At 41.2% G+C, this 21,365-nt stretch overlaps 1 protein-coding gene across 4 annotated transcripts in view; it reads left to right on the forward strand.

Moving 5' to 3' along the window:
• Positions 1–21,365, forward strand: part of FGD5 (FYVE, RhoGEF and PH domain containing 5) — a 118,141-nt gene that overhangs the window by 52,327 nt on the left and 44,449 nt on the right. For all 4 annotated transcript variants that reach the window (XR_009959648.1, XR_009959647.1, XM_062585174.1 and 1 more), the window contains exons 4-6: positions 7,173–7,231; positions 7,349–7,379; positions 19,313–19,464. Coding sequence is in view for 2 of the 4 variants with exons in the window: in XM_062585174.1 (XP_062441158.1) it covers positions 7,173–7,231; positions 7,349–7,379; positions 19,313–19,464 (242 nt within the window). In the remaining 2 variants the exon portion in view is untranslated. The remainder of the gene's footprint in view (positions 1–7,172; positions 7,232–7,348; positions 7,380–19,312; positions 19,465–21,365) is intronic.

Consider the following 21,365-nt stretch of genomic DNA (forward strand, 5'->3'; position numbering starts at 1 on the left):
AGCTTGGTACACACTTTTCCTGGAATTGTTTCAAGAGCTGATCTCCTTTGAATCCCTACTCTCCTAGAGAGCATATTCATGTGAGTTTGGAGAAACTTAAAGGGACTGCTGGAATCCCTGTTCTGTAAGCAACTTGTGTCACGGCCAGCAATATCTGCTGGGGGTATTTTTGACATTATCAACTTCACTTAAAAAGCAAACAAGGAGAGGCTTTCATCTCTATAGTGTTACAAGAATTTTTATTAGATAAAACACTCTTCGGAATGGGACTGATGTAAAAAAAAAGAAACAGGAAGTGAGTTTCCCATTTCTCATTTCACTTAGAGTTCTTCAGACCCTGAGAAGCTAAACATTTGTCATCAGAAATTACTTGGTCATTTTTTCTTCTAGTTAAAACTAACAGTGAGACTCCGCTCTTTCTGGTTTTAAATGAGCACTTTAATTCCTTCTCCTCAGTCCTCTGGCATGTGGTATCATATCCCAAGCAAGGAACGCTCTAAGTTTTCTTAACCTTTGTAATTCTACTTGGTTATATTATACAATGCAGTGCCCTTCACTTACCTTAGTGGTGGTGATTTTTTTACCATCTGCTAAGCTAATTTAAAAGAGCTTTGGGACCATCCCTTATTCATGTGTCTCTTATATATGCTCATTTAATTAAATCCCTCCCAATTTATTAGAAGGTGACATGTGGCTTTTCTGTGGCAGGCTCTCAAGGTTGAATGATGGGATCTGAGCTGCCTACAGAAAAAAAGTCTGAAATTAGCGATGCCAGTTAGAAATAAAACAGCTGTATCAAATAAAAGGACTTCCTCTATCTCTCCCACTTTTGAACCTTCACTCACTACTAGAAAAATGCTCAAATTCTAGGATGCAAGAACCCAAATTTTTGTTCTCACCATTGAACGGCATTCACACCTGAACTCTGTGATTGATCTTTGTTGCTAGAAACAAATTAACCTGTCCTGAATCCATCTAGCTGATGAGCTTTAAGGGAATTAAAAAGAAAATGAGCTTAATTATTCAGATTCCACTAGACACCAATTTCAAACTGAGCTCTCTCTGACTGACCTAACTTTTTGTAGCAGTCTCAGAATTTCCAGTTTTAAAACGATCAGAAATAGAGTCAATATAATCTTGAAAGTCTACTCTTTTGAGAAACTCACCTCCGTGATTTGAAATGGATTCAAATCAACACATGCTGGTAGGCTTCCCCCACTGTTGGTTGTGACCTGAGTTTCTGAATTGCCTCAGTAGTTTGAGGAAGATGCTGCACACATTGGATCATCAGCTACTCCTACAGTGCTAGCTTTGGTGTCAGCATCTTCAATCAAGAGTCTTCATACATCTCCTCTCTTTCAGATACTTTGTAAGACTGGATTTTCTACCCAGTCAATCCTCTTCCCCACTAACCTCCTACAACCTTTTTTGTCATTGAACTGAAGAGAGCCCAAAGTCAAATCTTTTACCATAGATAAGCCCCCTTAGGACTGAAGACAAGGACCAAGCAGAGAAGATAGTAACTCTTACACTGGATCTAGAGGAGAGCAAAAAAAGGTCTGATGAAGAATAAAAATTACAACTGCTGGCAAAACAGAAAGCTAGATTCTACCTTTTAGCTTCACTATGAGAACATCAAGCCTTTCAAGGGATTCACTGAGATGGTATCAGGAACACATCTTCCTTCTTACTGCAGCCACCAGTTCAGAAGCTCTGCTTCAGTCAAACAAGGTCTCCAGGAAAGACAAACACCTTCAGGACAAACCACAGCAGAGAGATGCAGCAGAGGCCTCACAGAGCTGTGCTCTAAAATCTTGCTTAAAAATGTCTGAGGGAACACATAGCAATGCTGCACTGCAGGTTTGGCCGCGTGTGGGAATGGGTAAGGGGCAGGAACCCAGCCATCAAATTAAGAGTTCATTTCTCCAGCATCTTATAGAAGAGACGGGCAGAGGGTCCTGTAATAGCACTGTGAAACATATTGCCTTAGGCTGGACTTCTAGAGCTATTTCTGTCGTGTTTCTTGACCCAGACTGTGTGTCACACACATGCTATGAGAAGGGAATCAGACAAAGCAAGAGGCTTAAAAATATTCCCAATAGTCAATGGAAGGCATTTAGACTGAGAGCAGTAAGTTGCACCACAGTGATAATCAGCTAGCCTTCCTTTATAAGGTGCCTTTGGAAGGAGAAAAAAGTAGCTGGGTAAACAGGGGAATGCTGGAAATACTGTAGTGACATCAACTGTTTTAAGAACTCTATTATAGATAAGAATGACATACAGCAAAATCTACATTAAGTCACCAGGCAAGGGAACAACTAAAAATGCTCCCTTTAACCTAGCTATAAACACAACAGGGAATTTGACACGAAGAATGAAGGGAACCTCAGAAAAAAAAAATAGGAAAGAATGTGATTAATCTGGCTGGATACATGTAAGAATTATAGACTACAAAGCACTCAGGAAATAAATACAAATCCTTGTACTTACTAAAGCCATGGCTCGGACATAAAAGACTTTTCTTTCATCCAGAACACAGATCTTTCTGACAGTTAACTGTAGGGGAAATTCAAAAGCAAATCTATCCATATGCAAATATTGCCTAGTTTTAGCCTAAAAAACCCAGCATGTTACAAGGAACTGCATTACAGCCAGTGCACCAGAAATGTAATATTTTCTCATTCTGGTGGCAAATAAGAGAGCCTCCAGTGAGATGAACAGAACACAACCAATGTAAAATAGCATGAAAGCAAGCAAATACAGTGTAGGTGTGCCTGGATTTTATGGCACTAAAACTCAAAGCATTCTGGCTAATCATTTAGCAGTTGAAGTTTATTACAGCTAATCCTAGCCAGACTGGATGGGTGTTCATTACCATTATGTGGTGGTGTGTATGAGAGCTTCACACAGAAGCAATCTCTAATGCTGGGCTTATGAGAAGGTAGAGGTAGTGCTGGAAGTGAGATGCTCTGCTCTTCTCGTATCTAGCAGAATGAAAGATAGCAGTAGAAAAAGGGGGCAGCAATCCAGCACAACACATGGAGGTGACCCACATCATGCACAGAGGGAACTCTAGGCTAAGCCACAAAGACAGCTACTGTCTCATGGCAGCAGCTATTAAAACTGCCTTTGCTGCTCCTTATCTTTCCAGAGGGTAGGCTTGGTTTCCAGGCTCCATTAATCATTCTGTTTGGCAAACCTTTAACCTTCACATATTAAAACACACACACACACACACACACACATACACACCAAACACAAGCTGGGGTTGGAAGTGGCAGATTTGTGAGCCTTGAGGAAGTACCTAATTTAGATGCCTTTTGAGGGGCAGATTTTGATTTATATAATTGCACAGACTCCTCAGGATAGCTGCAATCTAGCTCTTCAAACAAGCGGATCGGGAGGCTGCAGATGTAGGCTCTGCTTCCTGCACCCTCACGGATTCGCAGAGCCAGCCTGAACAAGCTGCTTGTTCTTGTAGTGCCTCAGCTTACTGTGACATCAGTGCCCACGGCTACACAGTCCACAGGAACTGCAAATGGGGCATTATGAAGTGCCTCAGCTCAGAGGCTGAAGCCTGCAAACTGTTCTCAGCTTCTGATAGTGACAGTGACATTCTTGTACCGGTGCTATCCAGCTACAATGTACGTGTGCTGAGGAGTATGTGAAGTAAGATGCACTTATAGGAAAAGATGCAAGTTTGTCTTTGTCAATGGCTTGGTCCATTCCCACTATGTCTTGTAGGTCACTACAACTCTGAAACTCCTCTCCCTACAGACTCATTTCTAATCAAGTGTAATTTACCACTTACTGGCTGCTAGTTATTGGGAGAGAAAACAGGATGCTTGGCCACACCAAGAGAATCACGATGAGCCAGGAGCATGTAAACAATAAGTTGTGCATTGTACATACCATAATTCTATTAACGACTTATGAAAACAGAGGTATGTCGCAAAGCATTAATGGGTTCTTGACAGACATTAGAGCTTTTGATAGTTTGCGATGCTGAATATTGGTCACTACCTTCTTTTCCTCATTATTCATTGTGTTATTCAACATCCTCGCAGTGATATAATATCAGTAATACATGTACATTACACAGAGGGCAGTAAGTTGTTCCTTTTAGATCTGGAAGCCCTGACTCTCCCTATGTTTATGCAATGCCCCTGGACACATATGTACACCATCTTTATCAAGTTGAACTGCAGTCTAGGGGAAAAAAAGAGGAAAGTAACTAGCAGGAAATGGTAAAGGAAAGCTTTTTCTGTTGTTTTGGTGAGCTTAGCTAACATGTTCAACTTTGCCAGCCTTCCCATCAGATTTTCTTTGTTGTTCTAAGCCACAGCTTTCTGCTGGTGGTGTGCCTCCTTACACATTACGTTGAAATTCCTTGCAAAACAGATCAGCTGCTGGAAAAAGAAAAATCCTGAACAAATCATGAGTCATCACTAGGTCTTAGTTTTCCATCAGTAAACTTAATATCCATTTGGAGAAGGGCTGTAGGGCTTAGTTCATTTTCCTTTGGAGAGATGACTGCAAGGTATCACCTTTGTTTAGCAAGTTCTGCTGACCTGCTGTGCTGACTGAGCACAAGCTCTAACCTTGTTAAAGTGCTTTGGCAGGAGTCACCCTTCTGGTGCCAGTGTATTTTTCAGAGTGGAGAGAAAGGGGAGATACTTCAGTTAGATATTACAGTTGTATATTGTATATTGCAATAATTTTGTGAACATTTGATTCTGGGGAGGATGAAGCGATAAGAAGACTCAATGAGGCAGAGAGTCAGGGTCCCTGCATGGAGTCATGGCCTCCATCTGTCAAGCTCCTGAAGCAGGAGCTGTGAAGGAGCATACCACAGCACTTGTTGCAGGGTAGGGCACAGGGAGTAAAGATCACTAACAAGGTGGCAGCTTGGCTGTGTTATAATAATCACTTGGGTTTTGTTTTAGAAACTTGATGGTTAAGGAACCTGCACCCGTGTAGCCCCTATTCCCAGAAGTCTGTCTACAGGCACTGTCGTCAATCTCAGTTCATTTCCTGGTTAAACAAACAGCAATTAAGTAACACAAGACAGGCAACGCCTAGAGACAATGTCTCAAACTTGCTCTAGACAAGCCATGTGACACTGACGTCCCAGTGTTTTGTCTTTCAGCTAAGACATATTAATCACTAGAGGAATTACAGACTATGACAATGTGTGTACATGACGGGAGAATGGGCCTGGACAACTGGGGAAATACACTCTGCTTCTTGGCAGCAGAGAGCAGGTTGCGCACAGAGGATGTGCAGGGCAGCCAGCACTAGGCTGGGTGATCCAGAAAGACCTCTCCCTTCATTTGCTCTGTTATGTCTGCAGAGGGGAAAGGAGACATAACGGACAACTCAGAGCCTCCAGTGTTTCTCCCCAGCAGTGGGGACAATTAGGAGAGACACACCATGACCTTCAAGATGTAATCACAAAGTGAAACAGGGGTAAGAGGATAATCAAGTATTTGCTCCCGAGAGATGATTAAAATTTAGAAAGAAACGTAAGATGCTTTTTAGCACAACAGATCTTTCTAGTCCACGCTATTAACTGTGGAATACTCTGCAAAAGCAAGTGGTTCAAAGCATGTTCTTTGGCACATGTTAGTGAGAAGGAACAAACCACTAGGGAACATACCCTCAGACTCCTGGTGCTGGAGGAGAAATAGATCAGACATTTGAAACTGATGAATAGTTCACTCCATTTCCTTTGGCTCTTGCAATTTTCAGTAGTGTCCCAGTAACAATACACAGAAATAAAAGAGAGATGTAAAGGTCACTGTGTCACTATGTTCATCTTCTATACATGAAGCCTCATTCATCTAACCCAGCATCATCAGGGTTCAATGTCTTTTTTTTCCTCCTATTCACCTTGATCTGTTCATAATCCTCCTGGGGTTCTATCACCTCCAGGCTGAAAACCCATGAATTGGCAAGCCAAGGTTCCTTATCAATCTTATCACAGAAATAAAAGTATTTCCTTTGCTCCTGTGTGCAGCCAGTAATGCCATTTATTTATACTATATTTTGACTACCCATTGGTTGTTCTGAAATAGGCAACGGTGAATTCACTTGTGGATGATGAACATTAGGTTGAAATTCCTTGCTTTTTTAATAAATATCTGAAGTTATCGAGATCAGAACAACCTTTAAAATATAACTTCTATTCCATCACAGCTCAGCAAGTCCCAGTCTCTCCTTAGCAGCCTTTCACAAAGAGGATATTTAAGTGATGGGTTTCCAGCATACCTGGTCTGGCACACAATGTTTCTGAGTCCAGCTGCCAAACTCATTCCCCACCCACTGTGCTTCATTTAGACCGCTGGAGGCTGCTTCCCTTTACTACTGCTGAACTGCTATTTTACTTCCCTACTTACTACTGCTAAATAAATCAAACTTCCCTCAGCAAATTTCTTTCAGTAAATATCTTCATTCTTTGTTCACTTCTTATGATAAAGGTGAGTCATAAAATAGGAGCAAAATACCTTAATTAGACATTTGTGCCTCAGAGTCATACACTTTGCTTCTTTTGCAGTTTTCTGTGTGTTCTGAGATGTCTGTCAACTAAGTAGATGCCACTGAGATCTCAAAGGATGTTATTTGCTAGAATATTAAGTAGTTTGGTTTTTGGAGATATTTACTGCAATTTAATTTAGACATTTTGTTTAGCTTACAATAAAGTCCTCTGCCTCATTTGCTTCCGCAGATTTCACAGCAGTCAGAAGGGTTTGGAATATTATCATTTTGATAAAGAAACTCCTTTTCCATGTAATTAAGAGCACTAAACAAATGGTATAAGCCTGGAGAACCATGAAGTTAGCCTATTCAAAGCTAAGTGCTTTCTACTTCTCTGCCAGCTTTTGGCCCTGTGAAAATCAACAGGAATTTTCTCCATCTTCAGTAAGAATATAGTTTTCCAACCTTGAGATCTGCCTTAACAGCTATTGTATCCTATTGTATTATTAGTATTTGAATTGCTGGAGCATCCTCTCAAAGAAAGAACTCCAGAACGCGAAATGCTGAACAGTACAGGAAAAAAGCTGGTTCCTATCTTTAGTGAAGAAATATGTCAGTTCAAAATGCTCTCTAACCCTGTTTTTTTCTTCCTGGCATGAAGCATCCCTTAGTCGTCTCTGTTTTGCTTTTGACAGAAAGAAGGCCAGTCCAGAGCTTACCTCATTGCCCTGGAGCTGGTGTCTACAGAAAAAGTGTGAGTTAATTGTTACACTCTGGCTATCGCTCTCCTGTAATTGAAGCTGCACAATTCACCCTTATTTAGTCAGCACTGGTTTGATCGCAATTTATGAAAGTTTGTCTCTTTCCCCAGATATGTGGAGATGCTCGAGCGGTTAAAGATGGTAAGTAAATCATTTTTATCACTGAAATCTAATTGATCTCTTACTTAGATGTAATTTAGGAGACAAAATAGTACTGAAGGGACTACAGTGAATTTGAGGAGGAATGGCTTACTGTAGAGTAATGCTTTTTGAGGCACAGCAAAGGAATCTGCACTAATCTACTCTTGCCATGGATCCAGAAATCTCACATTTCTCATTCACAGGGAAAAGTGTTGACCAGCAAGGCCTGCCAGAGCTCTGATTCTGGTATAATATATAAAATAGGATAATTCAGAGAAGGAAAAGGTGGTAACTAGGGGTAAAATCTCTCTTAGAAGGAGCAGAGCTGGGAAACATGAAGGTTTGGCTTGAATGGATTAATTCTGCTTCCCATTAAGTTGTTGTTGTTTTTTTTTTTTTTTTTTTTTTTTGATAAAGCAAAACTAATAAAATTCAGCATGGTCTAGCCTGGGGCCATCAGCATCAGTTTCAGCACGAGATTTTGAGTACCCAATTTTGGTTAATAATTCTTTTCTGCACTGGAGAAGTATCCTTCCTCTCTCATCCCAAATACATACACTGCTTTAAAGGCTACTGGAGACTCTTTGAGCAGAGTCAACAAGCAAGTTTCTCAAGTAAGACTAGATTGTTTCTATGAATTGGCTTTCCCATTCATGGAGATGTGTGAATGGCATCTGCTTGGTTAGAGACTGAGAGAGAAGCGAGAAATGTTTTCACATGTGCCTGCTAATTCAGACACCCCTTAGTTCAGAAGAGATCAAAAACCCTTTATAGAAATTAGTGGTTTCATTTCTGCTATTCTCACATGTCTGTATCCCATCTCTACTATCAGCTGTTGCATATACGACAGCTACCTACTAAAATTCAGAAAAAAGTTTGCTCTGCTGCAATTATGTCCAGTCTAGGAAGACCTAGTCCCAGCACTGCTACCTTCCCCCATCAGGTACCACTGAATCTTTATATTCCTCTGTTGTCCAATATTGCATTCAGCTCTAAGGACATCTAGAAAAGCCATTACCAATTTTACAACATGTAAATCCCTCAGACTACAGGACTGTTACTGCCTAACTAAGACTTCCCAATTATCATCACAGTGAAAAAAAATTAACTAGTACTCTTCTTTGCATATTTGAATACTTGAATAGTATTAGGAGTTGTCACAGCAGTATAAAGTACGACTTTGCTGTGCACTCCCTGTTGGCACAAGTCCCATTGGAAGACATCAGCAGCACCTCATCATTGACCACAGACTCACCAAACTGCCCCAAGACATAGCATCCCATCCATAGTCAGCGAGGAGCAAAGGCTTCCTTGACAGGAAATCTAACTCTGGGCAAAAACTTCTCTCCGTCCTTCATCACCACCTCTTCCAAGAAAGTAGTTTCAAAATGCTCATCTTTAGGTCTCATCTTCCTTCATAAACTCACTTCTCAGTAAGGAAGTAAGGAAACCATACCCTAGTTGCCTTGAGAAAAGAAAAAAAGGCTTTTCTTATGCCTGCAGCAGGAACAGTTTTCCATCTAATTTCCAGGCTCAGCTGGAGCACCTATTCCTTCAGTGTAACAGAATCTGCTTGGCTTTTCAGCAGAGACTTTAATAGATTGATTGATTGCCAAAATGATGACATTTCCAACGCCCACTCCACTATTGAACTGAAAGAGTGGAAACATTGTGTTAGCTCACAAACTTGGTATCAGTTGGCCTGGCAGCAGTGATAATAATCTACACAGTTAGCTATTATTTGCCCTACTCAGAGGTAATGTAGCTCTCCCGAGAAGAGAGATAAGAACTCAGGCTGGACTGAGCAGACGGGACTGTCTGGGCCTTTGCTGGGCAAAGATGCCCCTGGTTTCTTGATACTCAGAATTCAGTTTTCAGAAACTGATTAGCCTTTGCTTTTCCTCCAGGGCCACTGAATCCTCGAACTTTTTCCTTCTTTTCTCCTGTTCCTCTGTCCTAGGAACAGGAGAATACACCTCCGCATCCAGGGTGCACTTGTCATCTTTTTCTCAGTGCTATTCCTGAAATAGGAATGTTTTAGGTTGCATTCTCAGCCTGATGCTTCACCCATCAACCTAGAAGACAAGGAGCATGATTTACTTGCTTCCCTCCAGTCCAACATCTGTTTCAAATGACTTTACTAAATATACAGAAGTCAAGTGTGACTCAAACTGCCTCAGGTGTGATTGAACATTTGCTTGATGGTGTGCCATGATGTAACCATGTCCGGATTTATTTTGTCTTCAGCTTTTGTGCATAAACCCTTCTAAAATGATTATCATTCCCCTCTGAGATATTGAGCGAATTAAGATACCAAAAGAACAGTTCTACACTGAAAAAACACCAGCCCCAAATTCCTCACTGTTTAAGGACAGCTGATCCTGTTTCCTGGTTTGCATTTTCCTTCACAACAATATTCTTACAAACATCATGAGCCAGATTTACATTTCTTCAGCTTTCTGAGATAGTTTGGAATATGGATACAAATAAATTTAACATGTGATGGTTCTCCAGCCTTTTGAGTAGTTTGGGGGCCAACCCTGCACTGAGGCATCCCAAGGCTTCTGACAGCACAGTAACTCTTAGGAATAAAAATTAAAATCATCTCAGTGCTCAAGCAATAAACTCAAAGTGAAGTTTGAATGCAGGTTATCATCAAATTAGCCTCAGTGGTTAAACTTCACTTTCAAAATTTTTGTGGGCAGCATATTCTCAAGCACAAAACCCAAACATTATCTTATTTAGGAGCTATTACTACATAGTAGACAAAACTCCATCTTTCTAAGTATTTACACTCCAGTGAATGATTGGCAGGGCTTTTTTTTTTACTGCTGTAAATTTCTTGGATGCTGTTCAAAGTTTTGCTAGACCAATCAAATGATTATTTTCCTAATGAAATGCTTCAGTGGATGGAGCAGGCTTGCTAAATGAAGAGCTTGTTGGCTATTAGACACTCTCTGAGCTAAAAACAAAAGCAAAAGATGCAGTGTCAGAGAACAATAGCCTGCTCTCACTTGCAGTAGGCATTTATTTATTCATTATTGTCTCCACAAACAGTGGGAAAGTAACTTTGTATGGACCAGAGAGCTTCTGCAATGGGAATGCTGGGCCAAAATAGCTATCAGGCTGTTTTGTTTATCTTTTTAAAAGGGGGGTGGAGAAATCACACTAATACACTCAGCATCAAGACAATTTCCTGGTAACGAGCGCCAGTGATACAATATTCAAAACCTGCTCTCTACAGCTTGCCAGTTCTGAAACTCATTTGCAGAGTTTTGGATCAAATTGTGATTTAGTCTATGTGTACTTATGCTAAGATCAGGGTCTCTGACCTACATTATACTTGCAATAGCAGGGTAAGAGATCAATTGCATCTGCTGCAATAGTCAGAATTTTCTGCTATTCATCTAGCATTGTTTGTGCTGGGCTCAGTAATGAGAAATTTGGAAAGATCACTGCTCAATGCAAAGGATGGGTTACTCACCCTGCCTCAGCAGACATGCCATTTTTTATTTCAGGGTTGCCACTTTCCCTTTTATCATAAGGAGAGAGGCTGCTGGCAGTAATTAAGAAACCTCCAAAAACCACCCATGAGGCAAACTTGGCTCACAGCACACTACATGGCATCTCATGGCTACTTTCAGCTTTAATATTGAGACTCTTTCCTGCCCATTGAACTCTTCCCCTTCCCCTCAAACGTAATACCTAAACATCCGTAAGAGCCTTGGATCCTTGGCTCTCTGTTGGTTACACCTCCATTTTAGGAGTTAAGAGTGGCTTATCCATTTTATTCAATTAGTGTACGCTTCAATTTGTATAAGTTTGGGCAGTAGTAAGATTTCCTATTGCCCTCTCTGGCTGACCCACAAGGGGTCAAATATACTTCCTGATATTCACAGTCCATTAAAACATCAAGCTTGATTTGGGAAGCAATTAAATCTCTAGACAGATATGCAACGTGATTTTTGGATGCCTCTATGTGCCATTATTGATTGAAAAGTATAGAAATCTGGATGCTAGACAGGAGTTCTGACATGAGCAAGGTAAATAAATTGTATGCAGACATGATTTCTCCTGGTGAAGTGCCAGTATCCCCACCTGGAGACTAAGGCAAAGCACAGCTGTGGTTTTTCACTGATGTATCTGGTCTGTTTACTCCCTTTTTGATTTTTTTTTCCTCAGCTCTGTTCTGTATATGGAAGTTCAGAGAACTGGTTCCCGAACCATAATTTTCTTTGAAAACTGCAGAAATAACCTAGATTAATTTATTCACCCACTGGACCTTTCCAATCTCTTCTCTGTTCTTTACTGGAGACTAGAAAGAGAAGAAAAGCTAAGGCTATGATAGCACTAGAGGTCAGATCTTTGGCTGGTATTAATTTAGATAGTTTCCTCTGGCAGGTGATTGCAAAAACAGCAGATAATTTGCTTCTTCAGAGTGCTGGAACAGACTCATTTTGAGTTAAGATTTTCCTTCCTCATCAGCATCAAGAAGATTACTTGAAAATCTGGGAAGCAGTTCAGCTCTTTTCTGCTTTGTGCATCATTGCAGGCAGTAGCTTCCTTGTAGTCCTGTTGTGGGGAATATCCTTACAGATGTGAGAGGCAGGGGTCTCTGCAAATATGGTATAGTTAAGAATGCTGCCAGTAGTGTGGGAGCCAGTTGTGCTGGTTCAGTGATGGGTACAACACAGAGGTACATAGTGCTTTGATTACAGTGAACTGATGCAATGAGGAGCAGGCAGGCACTTTGCTTTAGCACCCAAGATCTGGGACACATTGCTTAGATTGCTAGAGCTCAGACCTTTTCTAATCCAGTCACAGAATTAACAGTTTAACCCTTCTAGCTATAATGCACATTTTCTGGCTGCAGAAATGTTTTTCTTTTCACTTAATTCTTTCTTATTAAACTGTGGCTTTGCTCAACAACCATCATCTTATATTATAAATTTCAAATTTCTGGCCCAACGCAGGCCTGATGCTGGGAACACAGTGTAGAGAGCCTCTGAGAAGGAACCTCCGTTCCTGCCTGCAGAGCAACTGGTGGTCAAACCGTAGGACTACCAATTACTATTGGCAAAGCTTCATGTACTTGCAAGTGCAGACAAGATGACAAATTCCTTCTGACTTGTCCATACTATAAATACTTAGATTGCATTATGCAGAGTACTATATACTGCTGCCTCAGAGTGTCCTGGGGAACAGGTCCCACCAGCAAGTGTGTTAAACACCGGGGAAAGTGTGTATTTTATATCAATTTATACGCAACTGTAAAGATGGGTATTGAAAAAAAATGTCCTGTTTTAATGTAGGCAGCAGGATGAATGATCTCTTTTTGTTCCATTTTGCCTGGTTTCCTAAGAAAGACTTAATTTCATTGTTTGTGTGTATTCATGTGCATCTGTCAGCTCAACAAATAACTCTGAATCCTCTGGCTGATTTCAACTAAATTAGATAGATGGATATTAAGTTCCCACAGATCTCTGAAAATCCTGAATAGAGAAGGGAATGTGCAATCTCCCCAAAGAAAAAGTGCACGGTGAGCACCACAAACTCTAGACAGCAGAGCAGCCACATGTGGGCTTTCACATAAATTTCAAAACTCTGGGAATTGGGCTTTGTGGCTCCGCTGAGCATGGAGTTATCTCTGTGATACTATCTCATCCTACTAAATCACTATCAAGGTGTTCTACACATTGAACACAACTGATTGCTTGCATTAAGACTGAACCAATTCATGCAGAGATTTAATGCACAGTCTCACTGTTTCTGCATCTGTTCACAAAATCCTGGAAGTAAAACCCAGAACCACCTCAGCTGCCCTTTGCCTTTGAATTAAGAGTATCAGATTTCCCTTCTGGATGTTTTAAAAGGTGGCTGCTAGGATTCTTTGCTGACTGCTTTAAAGGAGCACCTGGAGGTACCTATCTTCCAGAAAGGTTTCCACGTTGCTGAACCCAGATACCTCAGGTTACCCTTCTGCAGCCCTGAGCCAGCTGCCTAAATCCCAGAGTGAAGTGGCTTTTCCAAAACACTCTTGTATTGTTTCCTCTTGGAACGCTGGCAGACACAGTAGCATCTCTAAAGCATCTCATCTCCCAGCACCCTGTAAGCCTTACTGCCTCACAGCAGATACTGGATTCTTCTCCAAGAGACCAGCATGTAAAAGTTAGGCAGTGCTCTACCTAAACCGAAAGATCTTGTTGGATGGAACGTTTCATTCCTCCCTGTCGCATACCTGTGTAACAGGCTCTGGGATTTATTCAGCCTCTACTCCAAGAAAAAAACAGAAGTTCTTTAGAAGTTTACTTCAGAGGCGTTCTTGGGGAAAAACAGTAACTGCTGAGTGTAAGTGATAGGTGCAGACAAAAGGGGAAAAACATTTTTTGCTAAGGATTTTGATCCTCTTTGTTTCCTTTAATTATTTCTAGGGTTTATGTTCAGGGATGTTAGTGATTTGGTCACTGGATGGTTGTAAAAGGTTTACTTATGCGCGCCCCAACCGTAAAGCAAAGTTTTTACACTTCAAAATCGATTTTTTTTAAGCACTAATGCTAGCCTTCTATGTCACTTAGACAATTTGGGTTTTGCTTTCACATGCACACACAAGCACTGGTGCAGGAACATGCACAAGACAGGCATGAACTCTTTGGGCTCATGTACCCCTGGATGAGACTGAGTGCTGTGGCCACTGCACTGGAGCCAGAAATTGAACTGCATTCGTTCATGTTTCTGCTTTAAGAAAGGTTTGACCATCAAGAAATTTTATGAACTCCGAGTCTGGTACCTTTTGTGTTTGGTTGGGGTCATCAGGTGACAAACTTCGAGACCTTCAGGTGCTACAATTGATTAGAGTTAGAGAGACTGCAAAAGCACTTTGTGTTTGATTAATGGCTTCCCAAACACTCAGCACTTTCAGCAGTGACATATTTTGTAGATGGTATGGGAAAGGAGTGTTAATCTTGTTGCTCCTCTGCGATGGAAAGTGAACAGATACAGCGCTGTTTGATGTTAATTTGGAATGGATGACATTTCTATAACATAATAGGTTACTTAAGCAGATCAGTAGTGAACTTACTACAACTATTCACTTCCCCAGGCACAGTAAGTTGAAAGAACCCTTTGGATTCTTTCCCTTTCCCTAGCCTGGATTAATTATGATGATTTAGGGCTTTGAAAGGTTAGTAGATTCCTTTGAGTTAGGTAAAGCACTCAGAAGAGAGAGTGGCTGTCTTAGATGGTTGGAAAGTGTTTGAAATATGTAACTATATTGGCTTGCTGACATACCAGGCAGAATGGGAGCTAAAACTGCAAAACAGTGGGATCACTGGTGGTATCAGCACAGGACACCTTGCAGAAATCAGATTCAAACAATTAGGAAACATGCAAATACTCTCTTGGAAATTTTTCTGATCTTGTTTTATCCAGAATATAATTAGTCAGAAAGAAAAACATTGACATGTTTTTTTACCTAGTTCCAGTGGCTTTTCAGAACACAATGTTTCATCTGTCCTAGGTGCTGAAAAACTGTAGCATATGTGCAACTTTCTTCCTTGTTAGTTTCTATCAGATGGGTGTCATTCCAGCAAACTAGTGTGTCCACTGCAGCTGAGGGTGTTACAACAGAAAAGCCAGGAATGAATGTGAAAAGACTAAAAATTTCTATTGCCTGGAGTCAGTTTCTCTTGGCCAAGAGAGAGGAGGTTTGCAGCTCTCTGCCCACTTTGTGTATGTTTTGCTGATAGACAGTATAGTCTAGGCTCTCCTGCTCTTTACAGAACCTTTCACCAGGATCACAGTCACCCCATCACATCCCCAGAATGTTGAAATTAACAGAGCTACCTTGATTTAATCAAACTAAAACAGACTATTAAATGTTAAATATAGATCTCCAGTGAAACATGCTCAGAGCTTGTGAGTTGTTCATACCTGGACACTATCAGCTTTCATGGAAATCAGTTTCAGATCCCTCCCTAATTATTCCATGTATTTCTAAGCTTTTTAACTAGACAGCAGTCAGACTCATAAGCAATGCTATAATAAATCCAATTATAGTCCAGGGAAGTTCATAAGTTTGTCTCTAGAAGTTCAGTGGATAGAATCCGACTTTTGGGGAATAGGTCTCATGATCACTAGGATCTTGATAGAGGACGATACTCAACCTATCCCATCCTGGTTCAGGACTGGATAGAAGAAGCTTGGCATCTTTTAATGAGCTGTGAGACCTTAAAGGTTTCTTTTTATTGGGCCCCCTGCTTCCCTTCACAGCACATTTGGCTGCACCACATACAGTGGGGCGGGAGGCCAGGAAATGGTCTCCAAGTGGAAAAATCTAACTGCCATTTCTATTAACTTACCAAGTAGATTCACCTTCACAGCAATTGTTAAAACAGCTGGGTTTTTTTTTTTTTTGTTTTGTTTTTTTGTTTTTTTGTTTTGTTTTTTGATAAACTGGCTGCTTTGGGCAGGCAGAGAATGTTTTTAATGTACCTTTTTTAAAATGTTGGTTTTAGTAGTAACTCACTGTTTGTAGAGTAGCATGTGAAAAATACACTCAAAGCATAGATCTGGCCAGGCTGTATGACACTGAAGTTTTCCTTCAAGCTAGCTTTCAGACTGAAGCAGAGTTCATCTGCAAAGCTGCTGGAATAACAATTTCTGATGTGATGGCCTTAGCCTGATTGAATGCCATTCATGGGTCTAACACTAGCACTGCCATGACTAGCTGTTTGGGCTTTTTTTGTGGTTATGAGCTACCTGACGCTGCATGCAATCACCAAAAGCCCCTTTAGGAACTTGTTTTTTTCCTCTGGATGTATTGTTTTAGCATCCATAGCAAGATGTAGATTCTGTTTTAAATCAAACTAGGGTTTTCTCCTAGGAATTTTATATTCTGGTAAGTCTTGTGGTCTGGACTGCAGAATAGGTCATACTAGATTGTATCATATCAACATGGTCCCTTACTGGCCTCAAATTCAGTGAATCTAATTAGCTGCTAAACTTCTGTTCTAGCTCTTTTAGTGTTGAACTTAAAAACAAATAGAAAATTGCCTGGGGTTTTTCCCTTGGTCTTCTAGAACATTCGTCTCTCTTTAATACAATAGGACGGCAGTGCTCAAGTGATTACATGTTAAACAAAACAACTACAACATTCTCCAAATAAACCATTTCCCCAAACTATGTCCACAAAACAACATTCACTTCAAAAGCTTGACATTAGCTGATACAGCTTAATCTTCACCTGTTACTGACAGTAAAAAGCACAGACATATGAAAGTGATGTTAGAGTCTGTGCCTTCAAAGGGCCTAATGCGCTATGTTCTGTACTCCCATGTCTGAGCACTTGAGTTCAAACCCTAAATCCAGATCACAGCAGTATCACTCTTGGCAGATCTCTCTTGTATCCAAAAATGCACCTTTTTGTATTACATCCACTGCACAGAAGTTTAGTATGCATCAGAACTAGCTGAAAATCTAACCAGCATTAATAACAGAGCTTGTCTGCAGTTAGAGTTTTGGATGAAACTCACAGTAACTTCTCTGGTGCTTTCTTTTGCATTTCTGTTAGTGGTATTCATGAGTTGATGGAGGAAGACTCCTGTGCATCAAGTGTGTAACAGTACAGTACAGTGTACAGTACAGTACAGTGTAACAGTTCTGATTCAAGAAATTTTTTAGACACCATCATCCACTTAGTTTAGAGCTGCTCTTATCCGAAGAGCGCCTTGGGGGATGACAAGTTAGCTGAGATGTGGCTATAGCTCCCAAAGTCACTGTGATGATTTCAGGTGACAAATAGCAAACCATCACAGAAACCATCAACACTGTTAGGTTGGCAGCATCTGTGGAAAGACACTACCCTGGCTTCTCCATTTTAGCCTCCAAGGTTGGCCAGATTTGAGGTACCCCCTGGAAAAAAAATAGCCTGGGTAGGCCAGCACTGAGAGAGAATTCTGCAACCTACTACCCTTACTGCCACACCCAAAAAGCAAAGGAAGGTCAGGCAAAGAGAGATAATCTTTTGATGAGGCAGGAAGTGTTGTAACCTCTCAGTCTGCAGCTGGTACTCCAGGAAGAGTCATTAGGGGCTTTCAAATCCCACAGTTAATGTGGCCACTCTGCTGAGCTGGCATTTTGATTTACTCTGTTTTCCTCTTTCTCTCTCACGTCTTTTCTCTTCTCCTTGTGTAATAAAAACTCCAGACACTTCCTGGCTTTTGGGGATGCTGAAAAAGATTGGAAAAGGAACTCACAGAGTGAGTTTCTAAGCAATTCTGTACGTCTGTCCAGTTTCTGTTCTTATCATAAATGAGATGCATCTACCTTTCTAACTGCTCACTTATTTCCATACACAAACTTTGCCCATGAAGATCAGACTAGCAAAAACAGGAAATTCAGTTTTAAGAGCCCTATCTGACCCTAAAGAAGGAACAAACACCTGCCTGGCTCAGAGTAATCTCCTTATGGGAAATACAGAGGAGAATTTAAACCTGTAACAATTCTGCAGAACCATCTTCAGACAAGATACAGGATATTATGCTAACACAGTTCAGTCACTTGTACTTTGTAGCAATACCAAAGAATCAGGTGCTGAAATTACAACTTTCTAGTTTTACTGAGCGAAGACTGCTGCTTTCTAGCACCAGATAATGCTATGAAGATAAATATTCCAGTTACAATGTCCTAGCTCCTGAAAAGGCACTTAGTGTCCCTGGGTTAGGAACTGGTCTCACTCCAATTAGCAGCAGTTAGTTATTCCCCTATGTAGCATCAGCATTCCTGCCTTGCCTTAGGCATGCCCTTGCAGCCCATTGCCACGGTTCACATTCAGACCTCCACAGGGCTGCAGCAAAGCCAGGCAGCTCAAAATGCCTGAGCAACTCTAGCTGCTGTCTGCAAAGGCAGGATGTGTCTGGTGTGGCTAGCAAAAACATGGAAAAGGCCAGGGCACCAGAGGGGCCAAAGTCTTTTGAAATACTTTCAAGAGCCAGCAAGGTTCCTTCACCATTTTGAAGTGGAGTAGATGGATTCTGCAGGAATCAGAGTATGACCTGGAAACATTTCAGTGTCCAGAACTATGGATGAAGGAGGCTTTAAACAATGTTTTGCACACACAAGAATTGCTATCCGTGCTTTTGGGATGATCTTTTACTGAAGAATAGAAATTACCTCTGCAGTTTCAGATGGAAGCTTTATTCCTCATTTCCAGGCCTCAGCTAGGGAATCATTTTCCCATGTGCTGTTAAACAGGAGCCCTATTATATATCAGAGGTGGCCACATTTTAATATTGAGGAAATTACTCTTGTGCACAGATAATTTATAAACCAATTAGGGTTCAAAGGCATTCTAAAAGTATTTACTGCTGAGAAAAAATGTCTCAGTTAGGTTTCATATGGAAAATGATTTGTTCCATAGCTTAAATGTATAGCTTCTTCCTCTCCATAAGTTAGGATTCAGGGACTAGTGTTGCCAATTTTAACACAAGACCTGTAGAAGTTGATCATTTTCATGTCAAGCTGTTTGACTCATAAGGTGATTGAAGAATCACATTCTTCATTTTTTTAAACTATATTTCTGGTTAAGAAAAATCAGAAAAATGAGACTAGCTAAACCCAGAAAAGCAGGGAAAATGGAAGGTAAATAAAAAGATACAAAACTCACTGTATACATAAAGGCCGGATGGTTTGGTAAGATGAAATGCTCAGTTCGGGGTTGCCAGCACTGTGGAATTCAGCCAAAAGTATGTGTGAAACTGATGGATGCAGAAAACTTATCTTATGTTCTCTGTGCTCTATTGAACACAGTCTGCTACTACCGATGGCATATTTTGTAATTCCTAGAAAACATAATTTAGGAGTTAAGAATTTGTAATGAAAACTTCAGAAAAAAGACTTTAAAACTGATTGCCTAATTTCTGTGTTGCTGTTCACAGGACTTCTATGAAGGTATCTTGAAGGTGCTTGGGGAAGAAGATGAGAATGAACAGGAAGAGGTTAAACTCAAGCAGGGCTTAAGTGAAATCCCTGAAATTTATAAATTACATCAAGAAATCCTAGGAGAATTGGAAGAAAGAGTCTTTAAATGGTAAGGAATGGCACTGTTTGATACCCTTGATGTATCTTCTATAGCTCAGCATTCCCCTGACTCCACTAGCAGCGAGACTGGGATTCTAGCAAAGATGAAAAAAGAACATGAACTACTTTGGCAGATTTTGTGACAGGCAGGCAGGAAGTAAACATAGAGACCATCAGACTGAGAAACCAAACACTGAAACATTTGCGCAGTGCTGGTTTATACCCCTCACATACGAACCCAGCACATGCTCAGCCTGATGAAGGCAAGCAGTCTGTACAGCCCATGCCTCCAAAGTAGCCCCATCAGTCAGTGTGAGGACAGCCTATTTCATATGCATTACCCTTTCTCGCCATTGCCTTGTATGTTCAGTGAAGCCAGTTTGTAATCATCACCAAGAGGCTAAACATGGCCTGCAGTTGCCCAGAGAGGTTGTGGAGTCTCCTTCTCTGGAGATATTCAAGGCCTGCCTGGATGCAACCCTGTCTAACATGCTCTAGGTGACCCTGCTGAGCATGGAGGCTGGACTAGATGATCTCCGGAGGTCTCTTCCAAACTTACTAATTCTATGATTCTAAACCATGAGGCAGAGAAAAGCCTCAGACATCAGAATAGATCTTAAAAAAGATCCTCTGCTTACACAGCAATCATGTAGCTCTCAGATAAGGGTCAACCCCCTCACTCCAGTGTTGAGACAAGGCTGTGCACAGGCTGAGCTTCCAAGCCAAACAGACACTGCCAGCTGGCTGAGGGACTCCACCTAAGCCAAACATCCTACTGGGGTGAAGCCTTTCCATGAAAGAATAAGGCCCTGCCTAAGACAGACAAAGCTGCAGAGCACTTTTAATTAAAGAGGTCTCTGACTTATACCAGACTGCTAGGTCTTAGTCTATCAAACTGCTGGAGTAAGACTGTCTAAGACAAATTACCTATGCGATACCAAGCTTACTAAACCTACAGCAGCCAGCACAGCCCATAACCTAGGCTGAACTACTCTGGCTCCAATAGCTCACGACAGACTGTATAGCCTGGCACTGTCACACCACTGGGCTCCACCAAGAAGCTGTCACTGACTGTGCCTGCCTTATCTTTATCTCAATGCTTCCACTGAGCAGTTACTGAAGTCAATAAAATCAGGAGAACTTTTCAGAAACAATCCTAAACGCAGAGCACAGCTCTACTGATCAGCTCTACACTTTCAAATCAAAACATGCAGCCGGAAAAGGACAGGTTAAAGGGAGCTGTACATTCATTGTGTTCACCAAGGTAATGTTAACAATGGCGGAAAAGCTTAAAAACTTCCATCAATGATTGTGGTAAATATGCTCTTAAGACAAACAAAGCTGGTGTTTCCAGCTGCAGTAGCTGAAATCCAAAATCACTTGTGCTTAAAGAAATCACAGGCATACTTTACTATAGCAGCATGCTCCCTGTTTCCTGAGGCAACATTGACACACCTGGAATGCTCGAAGCCCGCTGTCCAGAACAGGGCCCCATAGACACTGCAGTGAACAGGAAAGAAGGCTGTACTGCAAACACTGCCTCAGCACAAAAGAATCACACGCCGCAAGGGGCAGCACTAATAGAGGTTCCCAGTTCACTGCCACCATCAGTCCTTCTGTTAAGTCCTTCCCCATGCCTGCACTCCCTCAGACACTCTGTTGCTCCGACATCCCCAGGAACTCAAGTTTCCCTGTTAAGTACAATTACTCTTTTGCAATCTCAGATTTTATCCTGATCTCTCCTTTTACGTGCTTCATAATTATTTGAATAGTGTGCTAAGACAGCTGATGGTTGAGCAGTGCTGATCAGGGGGCAACGAAAGAGAAATTAAGACATTGTAACTGAAGATGTGATATTCCCCACAACTACCACTCAAATCCCTGCAGCAGCTGCAAGGTCTGTTTAGAGAA

The sequence above is a fragment of the Rhea pennata genome, chromosome 12 (assembly GCF_028389875.1).
Source record: "Rhea pennata isolate bPtePen1 chromosome 12, bPtePen1.pri, whole genome shotgun sequence".
NCBI classification, from domain to species: Eukaryota; Metazoa; Chordata; class Aves; order Rheiformes; family Rheidae; genus Rhea; species Rhea pennata.